Here is a 17,981-nt window from a genome sequence, read left to right on the forward strand (position 1 = left end):
CTTTGACGTCCGGCCCTTTGTGATGTCACAGAGGGCTCCTTATGACATCCCTGCAACTTTGACGTCCGGCCCTTGGTGATGTCACAGAGGACTCCTTCTGACATCCCTGCGACTTTGATGTCCGGCCCTTTGTGATGTCACAGAGGGCTCCTTATAACATCCCTGCATTATTGACGTCCAGCCCTTTGTGATGTCACAGAGGGCTCCTTATGACGTCCCTGCGACATTGATGTCCAACCCTTTGTGACGTCACAGCGGAGTCCTTATCACATCAGCGCGCAGGGTGTCCGCGCTCTGACCTGTTCAGCGCACTCCCACCTGCACCCGCACCGCCACCGGACTGAAACTCCCCGCGTGGGAGCGCTAATGGGAGAGGGACGAACGGAGAATTCGGGATCCAATCACTATACTGGCCATGCCCACAAACCTGCCCCACCCACAAACAACTGACCACGCGCCTCCCCCCCCCACCCCCCAGGTTGAAATTATGAGAATCTACCAATTGCGCTGGTTCAGGAAGGCTCGTCAAAAACTCGCTCATGTTCGCAGGCAGACAGGCACGTTTAAAAATGTTATTGATAAAATGTTTCATTCACTCAGAGAGCAACTAGTGTACACCAACGGAACTGTATCTTACTTCAGTGTCGTTTTCGAAAGCCATTTTTTTCCAGTGATTTTAAATCCGGTTACTCGCAGATGACGGACTGGACACCCTGATTAAAAATGCTAATCTTTTTGGGTGTATTAATAATAAGGCACCAGGTTGGCACTCTTCAATACATCAGGGAGCATTTTTTTTAACGGATAGAGAAAAGATATTGAACGTTTGCGTCTTATCGCGCTGCCCAGGCTGCGCTGCTTCAGGGGGACGATTTGCGATTTTTGCAAATGGATTTTACCGTTACCTAACCAGCGCGATATCCAGCGCAATTTGGACGCAATTTCCCAATTGCGTCCAAAGTGGAAACTCTAGTCCAACAGTCTTAATATTCATTCATTCATTGCAGCCTTGCGTTAGACCGCGAGGACCTGCCCACGTCTCTCGACCTCCGTGGCACCTCCCAGCTCCTCATTCCTCTCAGCTTGAAAGTCAACCCATCCAAATCCCAAGAATTTCCTGGAATCTCGCATGCTCCCTGCACGTGGAAAGAAGAAATGAGAAAACACATTGGTCTGTTAGAGGATGGATGTTCCCACTTAGAAACATCTTGTGTCTAGCCACCGCCCCTTGACATTCAACAGCATTACCATCGCCGAATCCCCCACCATCAACATCCTGGGGGTCACCATTGACCAGAAACTTAACTGGACCAGCCACATAAATACTGTGGTAACAAGAGCAGGTCAGAGGCTGGATATTCTGCGGTGAGTGACTCACCTCCTGACTCCCCAAAGGCTTTCCAACATCTACAAGGCACAAGTAAGGAGTGTGATGGAATACTCTCCACTTGCCTGGATGAGTGCAGCTCCAACAACACTCAAGAATCTCGACACCATCCAAGACAAAGCAGCCCGCTTGATTGGCACCCCATCCACCGCCTTAAACATTAACTCCCTCCACCACCGGCATACCGTGACAGCAACTCACCAAGGCTTCTTCGGCAGCACCTCCCAAACCTGCGACCTCTACCACCTAGAAGGACAAGGGCAGCAGGCGCATGGGAACACCACCACCTCCAAGTTCCCCTTCAAGCCATGGTCGCTGGGTCCAAATCCTGGAACTCCCTCCCTAACAGCACTGTGGGAGCACCTCCACCACACAGACTGCAGCGGTTCAAGAAGGCGGCTCACCACCACCTTCTCAAGGGGCAACTAGGGATGGGCAATAAATGCTGCCCATGCCAGCGATGGCCAAATCTAGTGAATGAATAAAAAAAACATGCCCTCAAAATAATTGGGTTTTCAGCATTACGGGTGGACATTCACGGGTTTATTAAGCAGTAGCTGGGGGAGCCCGGCTTTGCCAGGGCTGTTTTGGGCCAGGCGGTTTAAATCGAGTGCCAGGCTTTGGGGCCTGTCTGTCTGTCCCTGTGTGAATCTGCTGCCGGGCAACATTTCTACCTTTTAATAGATTCAAAGATGAAAGTGAAAGTACTTATAAAACGTTTTTGGTAAATGTTATGAAATTTTTAAAAGAGATACTAACTTTTTCGAAGCTGGATTAGCAGAGTTTGAGCTGGAAGTAGTGAAGCAATGGCTGCCCGATGCCTGAGTTGAAAAGCATTAGTCCCGCCCACAGACACAGCGATTGGCCAACCATCAGGCGACTGAACTGTAGGATTGGTCAATCGTGCTGGCACAGGATTGGTCGACCTTGACGTCAGTCAATCAATGCTACTTAGCAGATAATGAGTTTAATTTTGAAGGTTTTTTGCATAATGCGCGAACAATTTTTGTCCGGCTGAAACGTAAATACACTTAGGACGGTTCTGGAATCGTCAGCTTTCTTTCGACGTAACGCACGTGTAGGTACACTCGATAACTTTTGAGTTAATTCAAGACAGACAGACAGACAGATGGAATGACAGACAGAAGTATCCTTTTATATATATAGATACTAGCTGGGGGAGCCCGGCTTTGCCAGGGCTGTTTTGGGCCGGGCGGTTTAAATCGAGTGCCAGGTTTTGGGGCCTGTCTGTCTGTCCCTGTGTGAATCTGCTGCCGGGCAACGTTTTAAATCGAGTCCCAGGCTTTGGGGCCTGTCTCTGTGTCCCTTTGTGAATCTGCTGCCGGGCAACATTTCTACCTTTTAATACCTTGAAAGATGAAAGTGAAAGTACTTATAAAACGTTTTTGGTAAATGTGATGTTATTTTTAAAAGAGATACTAACTTTTTCGAAGCTGGATTAGCAGATTTTGAGCTGGAAGTAGTGAAGCAATGGCTGCCCGATGCCTGAGTTGAAAAGCATTAGTCCTGCCCACAGACGCAGCGATTGGCCAACCATCAGGTGACTGAACTGTAGGATTGGTCAATCGTGACGGCACAGGATTGGTCGACCTTGACATCAGTCAATCAATGCTAATTAGAAGATAATGAGTTTAATTTTAAAGGTTTTTTGCATAACGTGCGAACAATTTTAGTCCGACCGAAAAGCAAATACGCTTATGACGGTTCTGGAATCGTAAGCTTTCTTTCGACGTAACACACGTGTAGGTACGCTCCATAACTTCCGAGTTTATTCAATACAGACAGACGGAATGACAGACAGACAGATGTATCCTTTTATATATATAGATAGACTAGCTGGGGGAGCCCGGATTTGCCAGGGCTGTTTTGGGCTGGGCGGTTTAAATCGAGTCCCAGGCTTTGGGGCCTGTTTGTCTGTCCCTGTGTGAATCTGCTGCTGGGCAACGTTTTAAATCGAGTCCCAGGCTTTGGGGCCTATCTCTGTGTCCCTTTGTGAATCTGCTGCCGGGCAACATTTCTACCTTTTAATAGCTTCAAAGATGAAAGTGAAAGTACTTATTAAACGTTTTTGGTAAATGTGATGTTATTTTTAAAAGAGATACTAACTTTTTCGAAGCTGGATTAGCAGATTTTGAGCTGGAAGTAAATGGGGTTGTTAGCTTGAGGCAATGGCTGCCAGATCCCTGAGATGAAAACGATGAGTCCCGCCCACAGACACAGCGATTGGCCAACCATCAGGTGACTGAACTGTAGGATTGGTCAATCATGATGGCACAGGATTGGTCGACCTTGACGTCAGTCAATCAATGCTAATTAGCAGATAATGAGTTAAATTTTGAAGGTTTTTTGCATAACGCGCGAACAATTTTAGTCCGACCAAAAAGTAAATACGCTTATGACGGTTCTGGAATCGTAAGCTTTCTTTCGATGTAACACACGTGTAGGTACGCTCTATAACTTTCGAGTTTATTCAATACAGACAGATGGAATGACAGACAGACAGAAGTATCCTTTTATATATATAGACTAGCTGAAGTGCCCGGCGGTGCCGAGGCTTTTTCGAGGGCATGTTGTTGTTGGAAGAGAGAGAGAGAGCGACTGGGGGGTAGAGAGAGAGCAACTGGGGGGAAGAGAGAGAGAGACTGGGGGGAAGAGAGAGAGCGCGGGTGGGGGGAAGAGAGGGAGGGCGGGGGGGAAGGGAGAGCGGGGGGGAAGGGAGGGCGGGGCGGGGGGGAAAGGGAGGGCGGGGGGGAAGGGAGGGTGGAAGGGAGGGGGGGAAGGGAGGGCGGGGGGAAGGGAGGGGGGAGAGAGGGGGGGAGGGGGGGAGGGGGAAGGGGGGAGAAGGGGGGAAGGGGGGGAGAAGGGGGGAGGGGGGGAGGGAAGGGGGGGAGGGGGAGGGGGGAAGGGGAGGGGGGAGGGGGGAGGGGAGGGGCGGGGGGGAGGGAGGGAGGGGAAGGGGAGGGAAGGGAGGGGAGGGGATTGAGGGCGGGGGGCACCCCCCGAGGGTCGCGGCCTCCCCCGAGGGTCGCGGCCCCCCCGAGGGTCGCGGCCCCCCCCGAGGGTCGCGGCCACCCCCCGAGGGTCGCGGCCCCCCCGAGGGTCACGGCCCCCGCAGAGGGTCACGGCCCCCCCTGAGGGTCGCGCCCCCCCCCCGAGGTGAAGACCGCCGATTGCGGCTGTGCGAGACGGCCGGCGGGCCCGGTTGCCAGGGTAACCGTTGACGCTCAGCAAGCCCCGCCCCCCGGCCGAGCCAGAGAGAGACACCGCGTCTCAGCTCCTGCTGCGCGCGCACCCTTTAGTAAGGTAGCAGCGCTGGGCTGAGGCCGGCCCCTGCAGCCTTCGAGTGGGGCCGGGAGGTGCCTAGCTCTGGCGTGGGTGCGGAGGAGAAGCCGAGGCTTCGAGGCCTACCTGGAAAAACGGGGAAAGGTAGGAAAATTAATGAGATTAGATAAGTTAATTCGCTTCTAAATCATTTTTTTTTAAAACAATATGTGTTTTAAAAGCAACGTTTTTTTTAAAGACGCAGAAAGCGGGAAAAAGAAAGGAAAAGTTTGGAATCAAGATGGCGGCGACTCACCTCGGTTTAGAACGATAAGGCCCGCCCACACATGCACCGATTGGCCCGGCTGCACGCGGCAGCAAGCCGCCGTACGATTGGTCGACCTCGAGGTCACTCTGTTGCTAATGAGCGGATAATGAGATGCTAATGAGCGGAATGTTGAAGGTTTTTGGGATACCGCGGGCGCGATTTTAGCCCGGCCGAAATGTAAATATGCTTAAAACCGTCTCGGAAGCGTAAGCTTTCTTTGGAGGTAACGTGCGCGTAGGTACGCCCTGTATCTTTCGAGCGCATAGCCCGCCAGATGCACACGCGATGACAGACAGAATGACAGAATGACAGACAGACAGATCGACCGATTTATATATATAGATAGATACTAGCTGGGGGAGCCCGGCTTTGCCAGGGCTGTTTTGGGCCGGGCGGTTTAAATCGAGTCCCAGGCTTTGGGGCCTGTCTGTCTGTCCCTGTGTGAATCTGCTGCCGGGCAACATTTCTACCTTTTAATAGCTTCAAAGATGAAAGTGAAAGTACTTATAAAACGTTTTTGGTAAATGTGATGTTATTTTTAAAAGAGATACTAACTTTTTCGAAGCTGGAGTAGCAGAGTTTGAGCTGGAAGTAGTGAAGCAATGGCTGCCCGATGCCTGAGTTGAAAAGCATTAGTCCCGCCCACAGACGCAGCGATTGGCCAACCATCAGGCGACTGAACTGTAGGATTGGTCAATCGTGACGGCACAGGATTGGTCGACCTTGACGTCAGTCAGTCAATGGTAATTAGCAGATAATGAGTTTAATTTTGAAGGTTTTTTGCATAACGCACGAACAATTTTCGTCCGACCGAAAAGTAAATACGCTTATGACGGTTCTGGATTCGTCAGCTTTCTTTCGACGTAACACACGTGTAGGTATGCTCTATAACTTTCGAGTTTATTCAATACAGACAGACAGACGGAATGACAGACAGAAGTATCCTTTTATATATATAGATGATCGTAACCATTATTGACAATATGAATAATACCGGGGGTAAAAGGATTATATTATGAGGACAGGCTGCACAGACTGGGCTTGTGTTCCCTCGAGTATAGAGGATTAAGGGCTGGTCTAATCGAGCTGTTTATGGTGATTAAAAGATTTGATGGGGTAGAGATAGAGAGAAACTATTTCGTCTGGTGGGGGGAGTCCAGAACAAGGGGACCATAACCTTAAAATTAGAGCCAGGCCGTTCGGGGGTGATGTCAGGAAGCACTTCTTCACACAAAGGGTTAACGGAAATCTGCAACTCCCTCCACCAAAAGATTGTTGAGTCTGGGGCTCAATTGAAAATGTCAAAAGTGAGATCAATAGATTGTTGTTAGGTTAAGGGTATTAAGGGATACGGGACCAAGGCGGGTAGATGGAGTTAAAATACGTTGGTATCATTTTCATCCTGTCAATCAAATCATTAGGCTGAATACAGCGACAGAAATTCAGGAACTATTACATTCATGAGGCAATGTAATCCAAATGGTGCAATTTTAAAGGGGGTGAGTCCATGATAGGGGAGAGTGTACACAGGCTGTTGGAGGAGATTAAATGGGTGGGTAGAGTCCATCAGAGGGGAGAGTGTACATGGGCTGTGGGAGGAGATTAAATGGGTGGGTAGAGTCCATGATAGGGGGGAGTGTCCATGGGCTGTTGGAGGAGATTAAATGGGTGGGTAGAGTCCATCAGAGGGGAGAGTGTACATGGGCTGTGGGAGGAGATTAAATGGGTGGGTAGAGTCCATGATAGGGGAGAGTGTACATGGGCTGTGGGAGGAGATTAAATGGGTGGGTAGAGTCCATGATAGGGTGGAGTGTCCATGGGCTGTGGGAGGAGATTAAATGGGTGGGTAGAGTCCATGATAGGGGAGAGTGTACATGGGCTGTGGGAGGAGATTAAATGGGTGGGTAGAGTCCATGATAGGGGACAGTGTACATGGGCTGTGGGAGGAGATTAAGTTGATGGGATAGAGTCCATGAAAGGGTAGATTGTACATCGGAATATGCCTTGAATGTGAGTTAGGGTCTCGCTGTGACCCTTCCCGTCCACCCCTCCCATCCTACAGCGACTAACTGACTGAGTCTTTGGATACTCACCCTGCCCGAGGAGTTTATATTCGCTGGGCGTTGGTGTCAAAGAAGTCGTAGTCACTGTCTGAGGAGTTGTCTCGCTGATTTACTGGGAGGTTGGCCCTTCGCTCCAAAGCTGTCAAGAAGAAGTATTGGATGATGAAGTGGGGGCGGAGGGGTGGTGGGAAGATAATAGTGGAGGCATTCCCTCCAGCCCCTACAACCCTCCCTGTCTCTGTAACCTCCTCCAGCCCTCCAACCCTCCCTATCACTGTAACCTCCTCCAGCCCCTACAACCCTCCCTATCTCTGTAACCTCCTCCAGCCGTCCAACCCTCCCTATCTCTGTAACCTCCTCCAGCCCTACCACCCTCCCTACCTCTGTAATCTCCTCCAGCCCTACAACCCTCACAGATCACTGCGCTCCTCTAATTCTGGCCTCTTGAGCATCCCCGACAGTGCAGTGTCGGAGGGGCGGTCCTGAGGGAGCGCTGCACTGTCCGAGGCTCAATACTGAGGGAGCGCTGCACTGTCGGAGGGGCAGTACTGAGGCGCTACACTGTCCGAAGGTCAGTACTGAGGGAGCACTTCACTGTTGGAGAGGCAGTACTGAGGGAGTGCTGCACTGTCGGAGGGTCAGTACTCAGGGAGCGCTGCACTGTCGAAGGGGCAGTACTGAGGGAGCGCTGCACTGTCGGAGGGGGCAGTACTGAGGGAGCGCTGCACTGTTGGAGGGGCCAGTACTGAGGGAGCACCGTACTGTCGGAGGTGCAGTACTGAGGGAGCGTTGCACTGTCAGAGGGTCAGTACTGAGGGAGCACTGCACTGTCGGAGGGGCAGTACAGAGGGAGTGCTGCACTGTCGGAGGGGCAGTACTGAGGGAGCGCTGCACTGTCGGAGGGGCAGTACTGAGGGAGCACTGCACTGTTGGAGGGGCAGTACTGAGGGAGCGCTGCACTGTCGGAGAGGCAGTACTGAGGGAGTGCTGCACTGTCGGAGGGGCAGTACTGAGGGAGCACTGCACTGTTGGAGGGGCAGTACTGAGGGAGCGCTGCACTGTCGGAGGAGCAGTACTGAGGGAGCGCTGCACTGTCGGAGGGACGTTACTGAGGGAGCACTGCACTGTCGGAGGGGCAGTACTGAGGCAGGGCCGCACTATCAGAGGTGCCTTAAATTGAGGTCCCGTTTGCCCTCTCAGCTGGACGTAAAAGATCCTATGGCCACTATTGGAAGAAGAGCAGCGGGGAATTCTCCCTGCTGTCCCGGGGCCCAATATTTATCCCTCAATCAACATCACAAAAAAAATCTGATTACCGGGTCATTTACGCCATTGCTGTTTGTGGGAGCTTGCTGTGCGCAAATTGGCTGCCGCGATTCTTACATTACAACAGTGACTACACTTCAAAAGTACTTCATTGGTTGTACAGTGTTTTGGGACGTACTGAGGTCGTGAAAGGCGATACAGGTAGACTACCTTTTATCCGAACTTCCGAAAACCGAAACCCTCTAAAAACCGAAGGTTTTTTCGTTCAGCGTAAGTCGTGCGCACGACATGACCAGAGTGGCGCACGACTTACGCTGAGCAGAGGGTCAGCGTAAGTCGTGCGCACGACCTCCCGCGGACCCCCGCCGACCCCCCCGCCGACCCCGACCCCCGCAGACCCCCGCCGACCCCCACCCCCGCCGACCCACCCCCGACAAATTTCCCAGTCTTATAAAATACCTTCCGAAATCCGAACTTTTCCGAAAACCGAAACACGGCTGGTCCCGAGGTTTTCGGATAAAGGATAGTCTACCTGTATAGCAATGGAAGTACTTTCTTTATTCACATCAGCCTGATGCTGGGTTTCTTTACCTGGGTATGCGGAAAGGGTAGCTTTCTCTGGTGTCTCCGTGTAGAGGTTGTCGGGCACACTTTGGGTGGAAGCAGGTCTCGGATTGGCGTTGTTGTTTCGATGGAACGAGACTTGGAAATTTATTTTTAAAACAGACCGTTAGACACTGACCTTTCATAAGTACATAAGAGATAGGAGCAGGAGTTGGTCATTCGGCCCCTCGAGCCTGCTCCGCCATTCAATGAGATCCTGGCTGATCTTCTGCCTCAACTCCATTCACCGGCCCTATCGCCATATCCCTTGATTCCCTTAATATTCAAAATCTATCAACTTCTGTTTTGAATATACCCAATGACTGAGCCTCCACAGCCCAGAGAATTCCACAGGTTCACCGCCCTCTGTGTGAAGAAATTTCTTCTCATCTCAATCCTCAGACTGGATGCAGGGAGGATGTTTCCCCTGGCTGGGGGGGTCTAGAACGAGGGGTCACAGTCTCAGGATACGGGGTAGGACATTTAGGACTGAGATGAGGAGAAATTTCTTCACTCAGAGGGTGGTGAACCTGTGGAGGCCAAGACACTGAATATATTTAAGAAGGAGATAGATAGATTTCTAGACACAAAAGGCATCAAGGGGTACGGGGAGAGAGCGGGAATATGGTATTGAGATAGAGGATCAGCCATGATCATAGTGAATGGCGGAGTAGGCTCGAAGGGCCGAATGGCCTACTCCTGCTCCTATTTTTCTCTGTTTCTATATGGCCAACCCCTGATCCTGAACCTGCGACCTCCTACTTCTAGACACTCCAGCAAGTGTGAACCAGCCTCTCCTAGTTCTAGACTCTCAGCATCTAGCCTGTCAAGCCCTCTCAGAATCTTATATGTTTCAATGAGTTTCACCTGTGGGGCTCAACTCCATCCCAGGTCGAGGGGGCGAAGATCTCCTCTCTCTCTGATGACGGGCTGGGAGGGGTCAGTGTGTCATACTCTGACCTTTCACCCTCTGGGACCTGACGTTCTCTTTCCACCGCTTGTTATGGTCCACCTGAAATGAGATTGCCGGTCTCGGTCCAGTTCCTATAGGACCTGTAAAAATGGTCTGTCTCTCGGCATCAATTAGCAATCCCATTCAGACAGGCCACAGGCTGGTCAGGGGGTGCATTTCAAGGTGCAAGCCGTGGCTCAGTGAGTAGCACGCTCTCTCATCACTGAGTCAGAAGGTTGTGGGTTCATGTCCCACTCCAGAGGCTCGAGCACAATAATCCAGGCCAACACTCCCCCGGTGCTAGTACTGAGGGCGTGCTGCACAGTCGAAGGGGCAGTACTGAGGGAGCGCTGCATTGTCGGAGGGTCAGTATTGAGGGAGCGCTGCACTGCCGGCGGGGCAGTACTGAGGGAGTGCCGCACTGTCGGAGGGGCAGTACTGAAGGAGTGCCACACTGTCGGAGGGGCAGTACTGAAGGAGTGCTGCACTGACAGAGGGGCCGTATTGAGGGAGCGCTGCACTGTCGGAGGAGCAGTACTGAGGGAGAGCTGTTCTGTCGGAGGGTCAGTACTTAGGGAACGCTGCACTGTCAGAGGGGGAGAACTGAGGGAACACTGCACTATCGGCAGGACAGTACTGAGGAAACACTGCACTCTCAGAGGGACAGTACTGAGGGAGCGCTGCACTGTCGGAGGGGCAGTACTGAGGGAGCCCTGCATTGTTGGAGGGGCAGTACTGAGGGAGCGCCGCACTGTCGGAGGGGCAGTACTGAGGGAGCGCCGCACTGTCGGAGGGGCAGTACTGAGGGAGCGCTGCACTGTCGGAGGGGCCGTACTGAGGGAGCGCTGCACTGTCGGAGGGGCAGTACTGAGGGAGCCCTGCATTGTTGGAGGGGCAGTACTGAGGGAGCCCTGCATTGTTGGAGGGGCCGTACTGAGGGAGCGCTGCACTGTCAGGGGGTCAGTACTGAGGGTGCCGTGCACTGTCGGAGGGGCAGTACTGAGGGAGCGCTGCACTGTCGGAGGGGCAGTACTGAGGGTGCCGTGCACTGTCGGAGGGGCAGTACTGAGGGAGCGCTGCACTGTCGGAGGTGCAGTACTGAGGGAGCGCTGCACTGTCGGAGGGGCAGTACTGAGGGAGCGCTGCACTGTCGGAGGGGCAGTACTGAGGGAGCGCTGCACTGTCGGAGGGGCAGTACTGAGGGAGCCCTGCACTGTTGGAGGGGCAGTACTGAGGGAGCGCTGCACTGTCGGAGGGGCAGTACTGAGGGAGCGCTGCACTGTCGGAGGGGCAGTACTGAGGGAGCCCTGCACTGTTGGAGGGGCAGTACTGAGGGAGCGCTGCACTGTCAGGGGGTCATTACTGAGGGAGCCCTGCACTGTTGGAGGGGCTGTACTGAGGGAGCGCTGCACTGTCGGAGGGTCAGTACTGAGGGTGCCGTGCACTGTCGGAGGGAGCGCTGCACTGTCGGAGGTGCCATATTTTGGATGAGATATTAAACTGAGGACCCCATCTGCCCTCTCAGATGAAAGTAAAAAATCCCACGATCCCACGGATACTATTACAAGAACAGCGGGGAGAGGAGTTTCACCCCACCACCACCAGTGTCCTGGGCGCAATACTTAACCCACAACCAACATCACTAAAAACGGATTATCTGCTAATTTATCACATTGCTGTTGCGGGATCTTACTGTGCTCAAATTGGCTGCCACGTTTCCCACATTACAACAGTGACTGTACATCAAAAGTATTTCTTTGGCTGTAAAGCGCTTCGGGACATCCTGAGATTGTGAAAGGTGCTGTATCATTTATTTATTTATTTTTCTCTTTCTATCTCTCTTTCTCTCTCTTTTTCTCTCTCTCCCTCTCTCTCTTTCTTTCTTTCTCATCCCGAGCTCAGCCTGGGGCTCCGCGGGACTTCACTGAGATGGGCCTGGATGGGGATTTAGCCTGCAGTCCACTCCAGCTCTCTGCTAGCCCGGCTCCCTCCCTCCCTCGCGAGGGATCGGGGAGGTGCCCACTGCGGATCCGTCAGCCCCTGGCGCCGCCCTTACCCGCGTGACTGGCAGCCCCGGTCGGTCCGATCCACTGGCGTTGTGTCTGCTTCCGGCGGAACACTGAGAGGTGGAGAGAGGGAGAGAGAGTGGTTAAAATTAGACCCGGAACCAAGCCGAGGGGTGTGCGATTGAGTGTGAGTGTGTGTGTGCGCCTGTTACATAGAAACATCGAAAATAGGAGCAGGAGTAGGCCATTCGGCCCCTCGAGCCTGCTCCGCCATTCAATGAGATCATGGCTGATCATCCAAACTCAGTACCCTGTGTTATAAATCTCATCATCATAAAGAAACTACTCCTGAAATAACGCTGGACGGCCAGCTGGTGGCGCCGTCCAAGGAGTATAAATACTCGGGCGTGGGCCCAGCTTGCCCAGGGACATTTTGTAAGACAAGGAACTAGTGAAGTACAACTAGACCTCCATGTTCTGAAACAAGTTGATTAAAGCCTCGCTTTATACTCAAACCAAGTGTGTGGTGAGTTTTATTACGTCACCCTGTCCCTGCCTTCTCCCCATATCCCTTGATCCCTTTAGCCTTAAGAAATATATCTAACTCCTTCTAGAATATATTTAATGAAATGGCCTCTACTGCCTTCTTTGGCAGAGAATTCCACAGGTCCACCACTCTCTGGGTGAAGAAATTCCTCATCTCTGTCCTAAATGGCTTATCCCTTATCCTTAGACTGTGACCCCTGGTTCTGGACTCCCCCGCCATCGGGAACATCCTTCCTACATCTAGTCTGTCTAGTCCTGTTAGAATTTTATACGTTTCAATGAGCTCCCCTCTCATTCTTCTAAACTCCAGTGAGTATAAGCCCAATCGACCCAATCTCTCCTCATACGTCATTCCTGCCATCCCAGGTATCAGCCTGGTGAATCTTCGCTGCACTCCCTCCATGGCAAGAACATCCTTCATCAGATAAGGCGACCAAAACTGCACACAATACTCAAGGTGTGGTCTCACCAAGGCCCTGTACAAGTGCAGCAAGACATCCTTGTTCCTGTACTCGAATCCTCTCCCTACAAAGGCCAACATGCCATTTGCCTTCTTAACCGCCTGCTGCACCTGCATGTTTACCTTCAGCGACTGGTGTTACAACTATACAGGGCGTTGGTGAGACCACACCTGCAGTACTGCATAGTTTTGGTCTCCTTATTTAAGGAGGGATATACTTGCATTGGAAGCAGTTCAGAGAAGGGCCACGAGGTTGATTCCGGAGATGAAAGGGTTCAGTCATAGAGTCATAGGGCTGGATTTTGTCAATGGGGCCGTGATGGAGGCGGGACTCGAACTTTTTGGGTTGTAGTCCAGCCTCCATCGATTTGTGGCCAACCCATGTGATTTTCCCTTGATTGACCTTGTTAACCCCGCCCAGCGGGCTCAGCAGGCCAATTAAGGGACACCCGGTTACAGGTGGCGTCAGGGATTGACATTCCATCTGTCAACAGCTTTTGACAGATGAAATATCAGTGTTTGACAGCTCTGTGAAGCGGTCAAACACTGACAATCTGACTTCTAACTTGTGTCCTTCTTCACAGACTCAGTTAGAAATCTCTCCAGAACAGAAAGCAGAATGCTGCAACTTTTGACAGCTCGCGGCCATTCTGCTTTCTGTGCCGGTGAGATGAGGGACTCCCTGAAGGAAGGAAGCCTGCATTAGTAAGTGAAGGTAAGTAACATTTATTTAAACACTTTACACACACCAAACACACTTGCCTCTGCACTCATGAACCCATCACTCACCCGAACACTGGACATCTCAAACCCTCCAAGCCCTTCAGCCCGACGGTCCGCCTCGCTAACATGGCGTGGTTCGGAGCCGTCGGGAATCCCACACTTCAGGGCTAAAAATAGGAATTAGGCCAAAAACTGCCTGTTAACTACCTGTAAACAGGCAGTAAATTGGCACTAATCCCCTTCCCGCCTCGGGGAGGCGGCTCCCAGCACAGGTCGGGTACCCGCCTCCTGGGAAATGGGCATGGAGGCGGGTTGGGGGCAGAAAGGGTTCGTGCCCCCCGATTCTGCAATTTTCCCCCCACTCCCGCCTCCAAACCCGCCTCCACGGGGCTTGGAAGTTCGAGCCCATAGAGTTATACAGCACAGAAAGAGGCCCTTCGGCCCATCGTGACCACGCCGCCCCTCAAGCCCTGTCTATTCTAATCCCATTTTCCAGCACTTGGTCCGTAGCCTTGTATGCTATGGCGTTTCAAGTGCTCATCTAAATGCTTCTTGAATGTTGTGAGGGTTCCTGCCTCTACCACCCTTTCAGGCAGTGAGTTCCAGATTCCAACCACCCTCTGGGTGAAAAAGTTTTTCCTCAAATCCCCTCTAAACCTCCTGCCCCTTACCTTGAAACTATGCCCCCTGGTTATTGACCCCTCTATTAAGGGGAAAAGTTCCTTTCTATCTGTAGCGTATGTACCTTTAAGAGGAGAACTACTTTTACAGCTCCTGTATACTGTAGTACTGGCAGTGACCACATCTGTATATAAACCCTGAGTAGGGATCTGTACTGTTAGTTTTTAGAATACCCTCATCCAGTAAACACCTGTTGATTGTTCATCTACAGTCCCCGTCTATTTATTGAAGAACACCATACCTTAAGATTCACGGATTTAACAGTGGCGACGAGGCAGTTTCGAACCTACCTGCAACTCTGCATTTCCTCCCAGGGATTCGCTCCTGGAGGACAGTGGAAGAAAGTCGAGGCCAGAAGCACGGGCGTCGACCACGAGCAACCGCCCAGTCATCCAGCAGAGATTGAGCATCGCAGGGGAGGCTGTTGAGAGCTGGGCTTGGTCATCCAGTCACGACGATCCAGTGCAACAGGCTGGCAACAGGGACGGCGCAGACACTTCCCGGACAGCGGCGGCTGGAGCCGACTGACGGCACAGAAAAGGCCGAGCAGCGTCGACGGGGTAAGAGAGAGGGTAAAGCGCACAGGGCGCAGCCGGGGGTTGAAGACCGAGCAGCGTCGACGGAAAACAAAAAGAGAGAGAGGGTAAAGCACAGCCGGGGTTCAGGACCGAGCGGCGTCAACGAGAGAGGCGCGCAGGAAAACGCACAGAGCGCAGCCAGTGCTCAAGAGCTGAGCAGCGTCCGCGGGGGAAGACAGGAAGCGCGGGAGACGCCATTTGAGCCGCAGCGGAGAAGAAGGGAGAGCGCGGGAGATGCCATTTTTGAAGCCGCAGCAGAGAAGAAGGGCGAGCGCAGGAAGAAAGGGAAGCGCGGGAGACACCATTTTGAGCCAGCGGAGAAGGGAGAGCGCGGGAGACGCCATTTTTGCCAGTCTAACCACACCCAGGGATGCCGAAGAGTGGCAGTGTCACAGCGTTCGACAATGAAGTCGAAGATTGGGCAACATATGTAGAACGCATTGAAGTGTACTGCAAGGTGAATGAAGTGCCAGATGCCAGGAAAGCACTGGTATTGTTGAATTCCACGGGTGCAAAAATGTATGGCTTACTGCGAAACCTAGTAACCCCAGAGAAGCCAGTGGATAAGGATTTTGAAAGCATAGTGGCAATCCTACAGGACCACTTAAACCCCACACCGCTGCTGATAGCAGAAAGATTTAAGTTTCACAAAAGGAACCAGCATAAAGACGAAAGTAATGCTGAGTATTTAATGGAACTGCGCAAGCTATGGAAACACTACCAGTTTGGAATGGGACTAGCAGATACGTTAAGGGACAAGTTTGTGTGTGGGCTTCAAAATGAAGGAACCCAGAAATGGCTTCTATCAGAAAAGGATCTTATGCTGGACAAGGCTTTCAGCATGGCAGTATCACACGAAGCAGCCGCACGGGGCGCTGCAGAGATACAACGGAGACCGCAAGAATATGGCACCAATGAAATGTCCTATGGAGCAGTGAAGTGTTATCGCTGCGGCAGAACAACACACGACCAGAAGGATTGTTGGTTGAAGGACCAAGTGTGCAGACAGTGTGGAAAAGCAGGACACATAGCAAGAGTCTGCAGGTCGGGAAAGAAAACCAGCAGCAAGAAATCTCCACAGGAGAAGTACAAAAAGGTACATAAGGTGACGGAGAGTAGTTCAGATGAACTGGAAAGTGATACAGACTCCGGAAGCAAGGAGCTGGGTTGTCTGAAACTACATAATGTAATCAAAATGGAGGATCACCAAACTATCTGGGTCACGCTCAAGATAGACGGAGTCCAAGTGAAAATGGAATTGGACACAGGATCAGCCCTAACAGTCATAAACCGAAGGGACTACAAGCGACTATTCTCACATATACCCTTGAGAGATACAGAGATTGTCTTGAAGACGTACACGGGGCAAAAAGTCTACCCCAAAGGAAAAATAAGGGTGAACGTGATATACAACGGCAAGGAAACACCAAAAATGGACCTATATGTATTGCCAGATGGAGGACCACCACTACTAGGACGTGAATGGATCCAGAAGATACAGTTAGATTGGCATTCCATACAGGCACTGACGGTAGAGGCCAAAAAAGATGATGACGTCACACCTGGACGACTGTCAAAAATGCTAACTGACGCACAAGAAGTGTTCCAGGAGGGACTCGGAACACTAAAAGGCATCACAGCGACGATCAAAATAGAGGAAAATGCAAGCCCAAAGTTTTTTAAGGCCTTATGCGATCCGCCCAGCCGTCGAAGCAGAGCTGGAAGGGTTGGAACGTTCAGGAGTACTGTCCAAAGTAGACTGGAGCGAGTGGGCTACACCCATCGTTCCTGTAATGAAGAGGTCATTGAGTAATACGTCTGGGGAACCAAAGAAGGTTCGCATCTGTGGGGACTTTAAGGTGACAGTGAACCCAGTCCTTCACACGGTACAATATCTGCTTCCGCGGATTGAAGATATTTTCGCCTCGCTATCTGGAGGAAAACGCTTCACTAAGATTGATCTGGCCCAGGCGTACCTGCAAATGGAGGTAGAAGAAGCCTCGAAACAATACCTCACGATCAACACTCACAAAGGTCTCTACCAATACAAGCGGCTGGTGTTCGGGGTAGCATCAGCTCCGGCTATTTGGCAAAGGGCAATAGATCAAGTCCTGCAAGGGATTCCAGGGACCCAGTGTTATTTAGACGACATCCTGGTCACGGGCGAAAAAGACAGTGATCACCTCGCCAACCTGGAGCAGCTGCTCACTAGATTGAAGGAATATGGGCTACGAGCTAATCGCCACAAATGCGAGTTTTTCCAGAAGCAGATCTCGTATTGTGGCCACGTTATTGATGAAGAGGGGTTACATAAGTCCCCTGAAAAGATTGAGGCGGTAGTCAAGGCTCCAGCACCGGAAAATGTGTCACAACTGAGGTCGTTCCTCGGGCTGGTGAACTACTACCATAAGTTCTTACCAAATTTGTCTACAGTATTACACCCACTGAACACCCTACTGCAAACGGGGGTACCATGGAAGTGGAATGACGAATGTAAACGAGTTTTCCAGAAGTGCAAAGAATTGATCACATCAAAAGAGGTGTTGGCTCATTTCAACCCAGCACTACCAATTTGATTGGCGTGTGATGCATCACCCTATGGTATTGGAGCGGTGCTGTCGCACAAATTCCCAGACGTGTTGGAGAGGCCAGTAGCCTTTGCGTCTCGGTCACTAACCTCAGCCGAGCGCAACTACGCCCAGATTGACAGGGAGGCCCTCAGCCTAGTGTGGGGAGTGAAAAAGTTCAATCACTATCTGCACGGGTAGAAGTTCACCTTGCTGACTGACCACCAACCACTTGTCTCCATCTTTAATCCAAAGAAGGGCGTTCCGGTGATGACTGCGCAACGGCTACAAAGATGGTCCCTTTTTCTAGGGGTGAACCAATATGAAATAGAGTATAAGGGCACGAAACAACATGGAAATGCTGATGGGCTATCACGCCTGCCACTGCCTGCTGCGGAGGAAGTACCAGCAGTGGACCCTGTCGAAATATTTTATTCAACTATAATTGAACGCTTGCCAGTAACTAACGCGGATATAGAGAAGGAGACCCAAAATGATCCGACACTGTCTCGGGTATATGATTTGACGGTGAAGGGATG

General features: G+C 51.6%; 1 protein-coding gene across 1 annotated transcript in view; it reads right to left on the minus strand.

Annotated features, from left to right (window-relative positions):
* Positions 1-445: 445 nt before the first annotated feature.
* LOC147092140 (T-cell surface glycoprotein CD5-like) overlaps positions 446-17,981 on the minus strand; it is a 92,460-nt gene continuing 74,924 nt past the window's right edge. The window contains exons 9-12 of the mRNA XM_085975558.1: positions 11,938-12,000; positions 8,918-9,028; positions 7,091-7,199; positions 446-1,136 (exon numbers count right to left, since the gene is read on the minus strand). Coding sequence (XP_085831684.1) covers positions 7,105-7,199; positions 8,918-9,028; positions 11,938-12,000 — 269 coding nt within the window. The 3' untranslated portion in view covers positions 446-1,136; positions 7,091-7,104. The remainder of the gene's footprint in view (positions 1,137-7,090; positions 7,200-8,917; positions 9,029-11,937; positions 12,001-17,981) is intronic.

Source organism: Somniosus microcephalus, unplaced genomic scaffold (assembly GCF_052327205.1).
Source record: "Somniosus microcephalus isolate GS21.2 unplaced genomic scaffold, FLI_Smic_1.0 unresolved_chr2, whole genome shotgun sequence".
Lineage (NCBI taxonomy): Eukaryota > Metazoa > Chordata > Chondrichthyes > Squaliformes > Somniosidae > Somniosus > Somniosus microcephalus.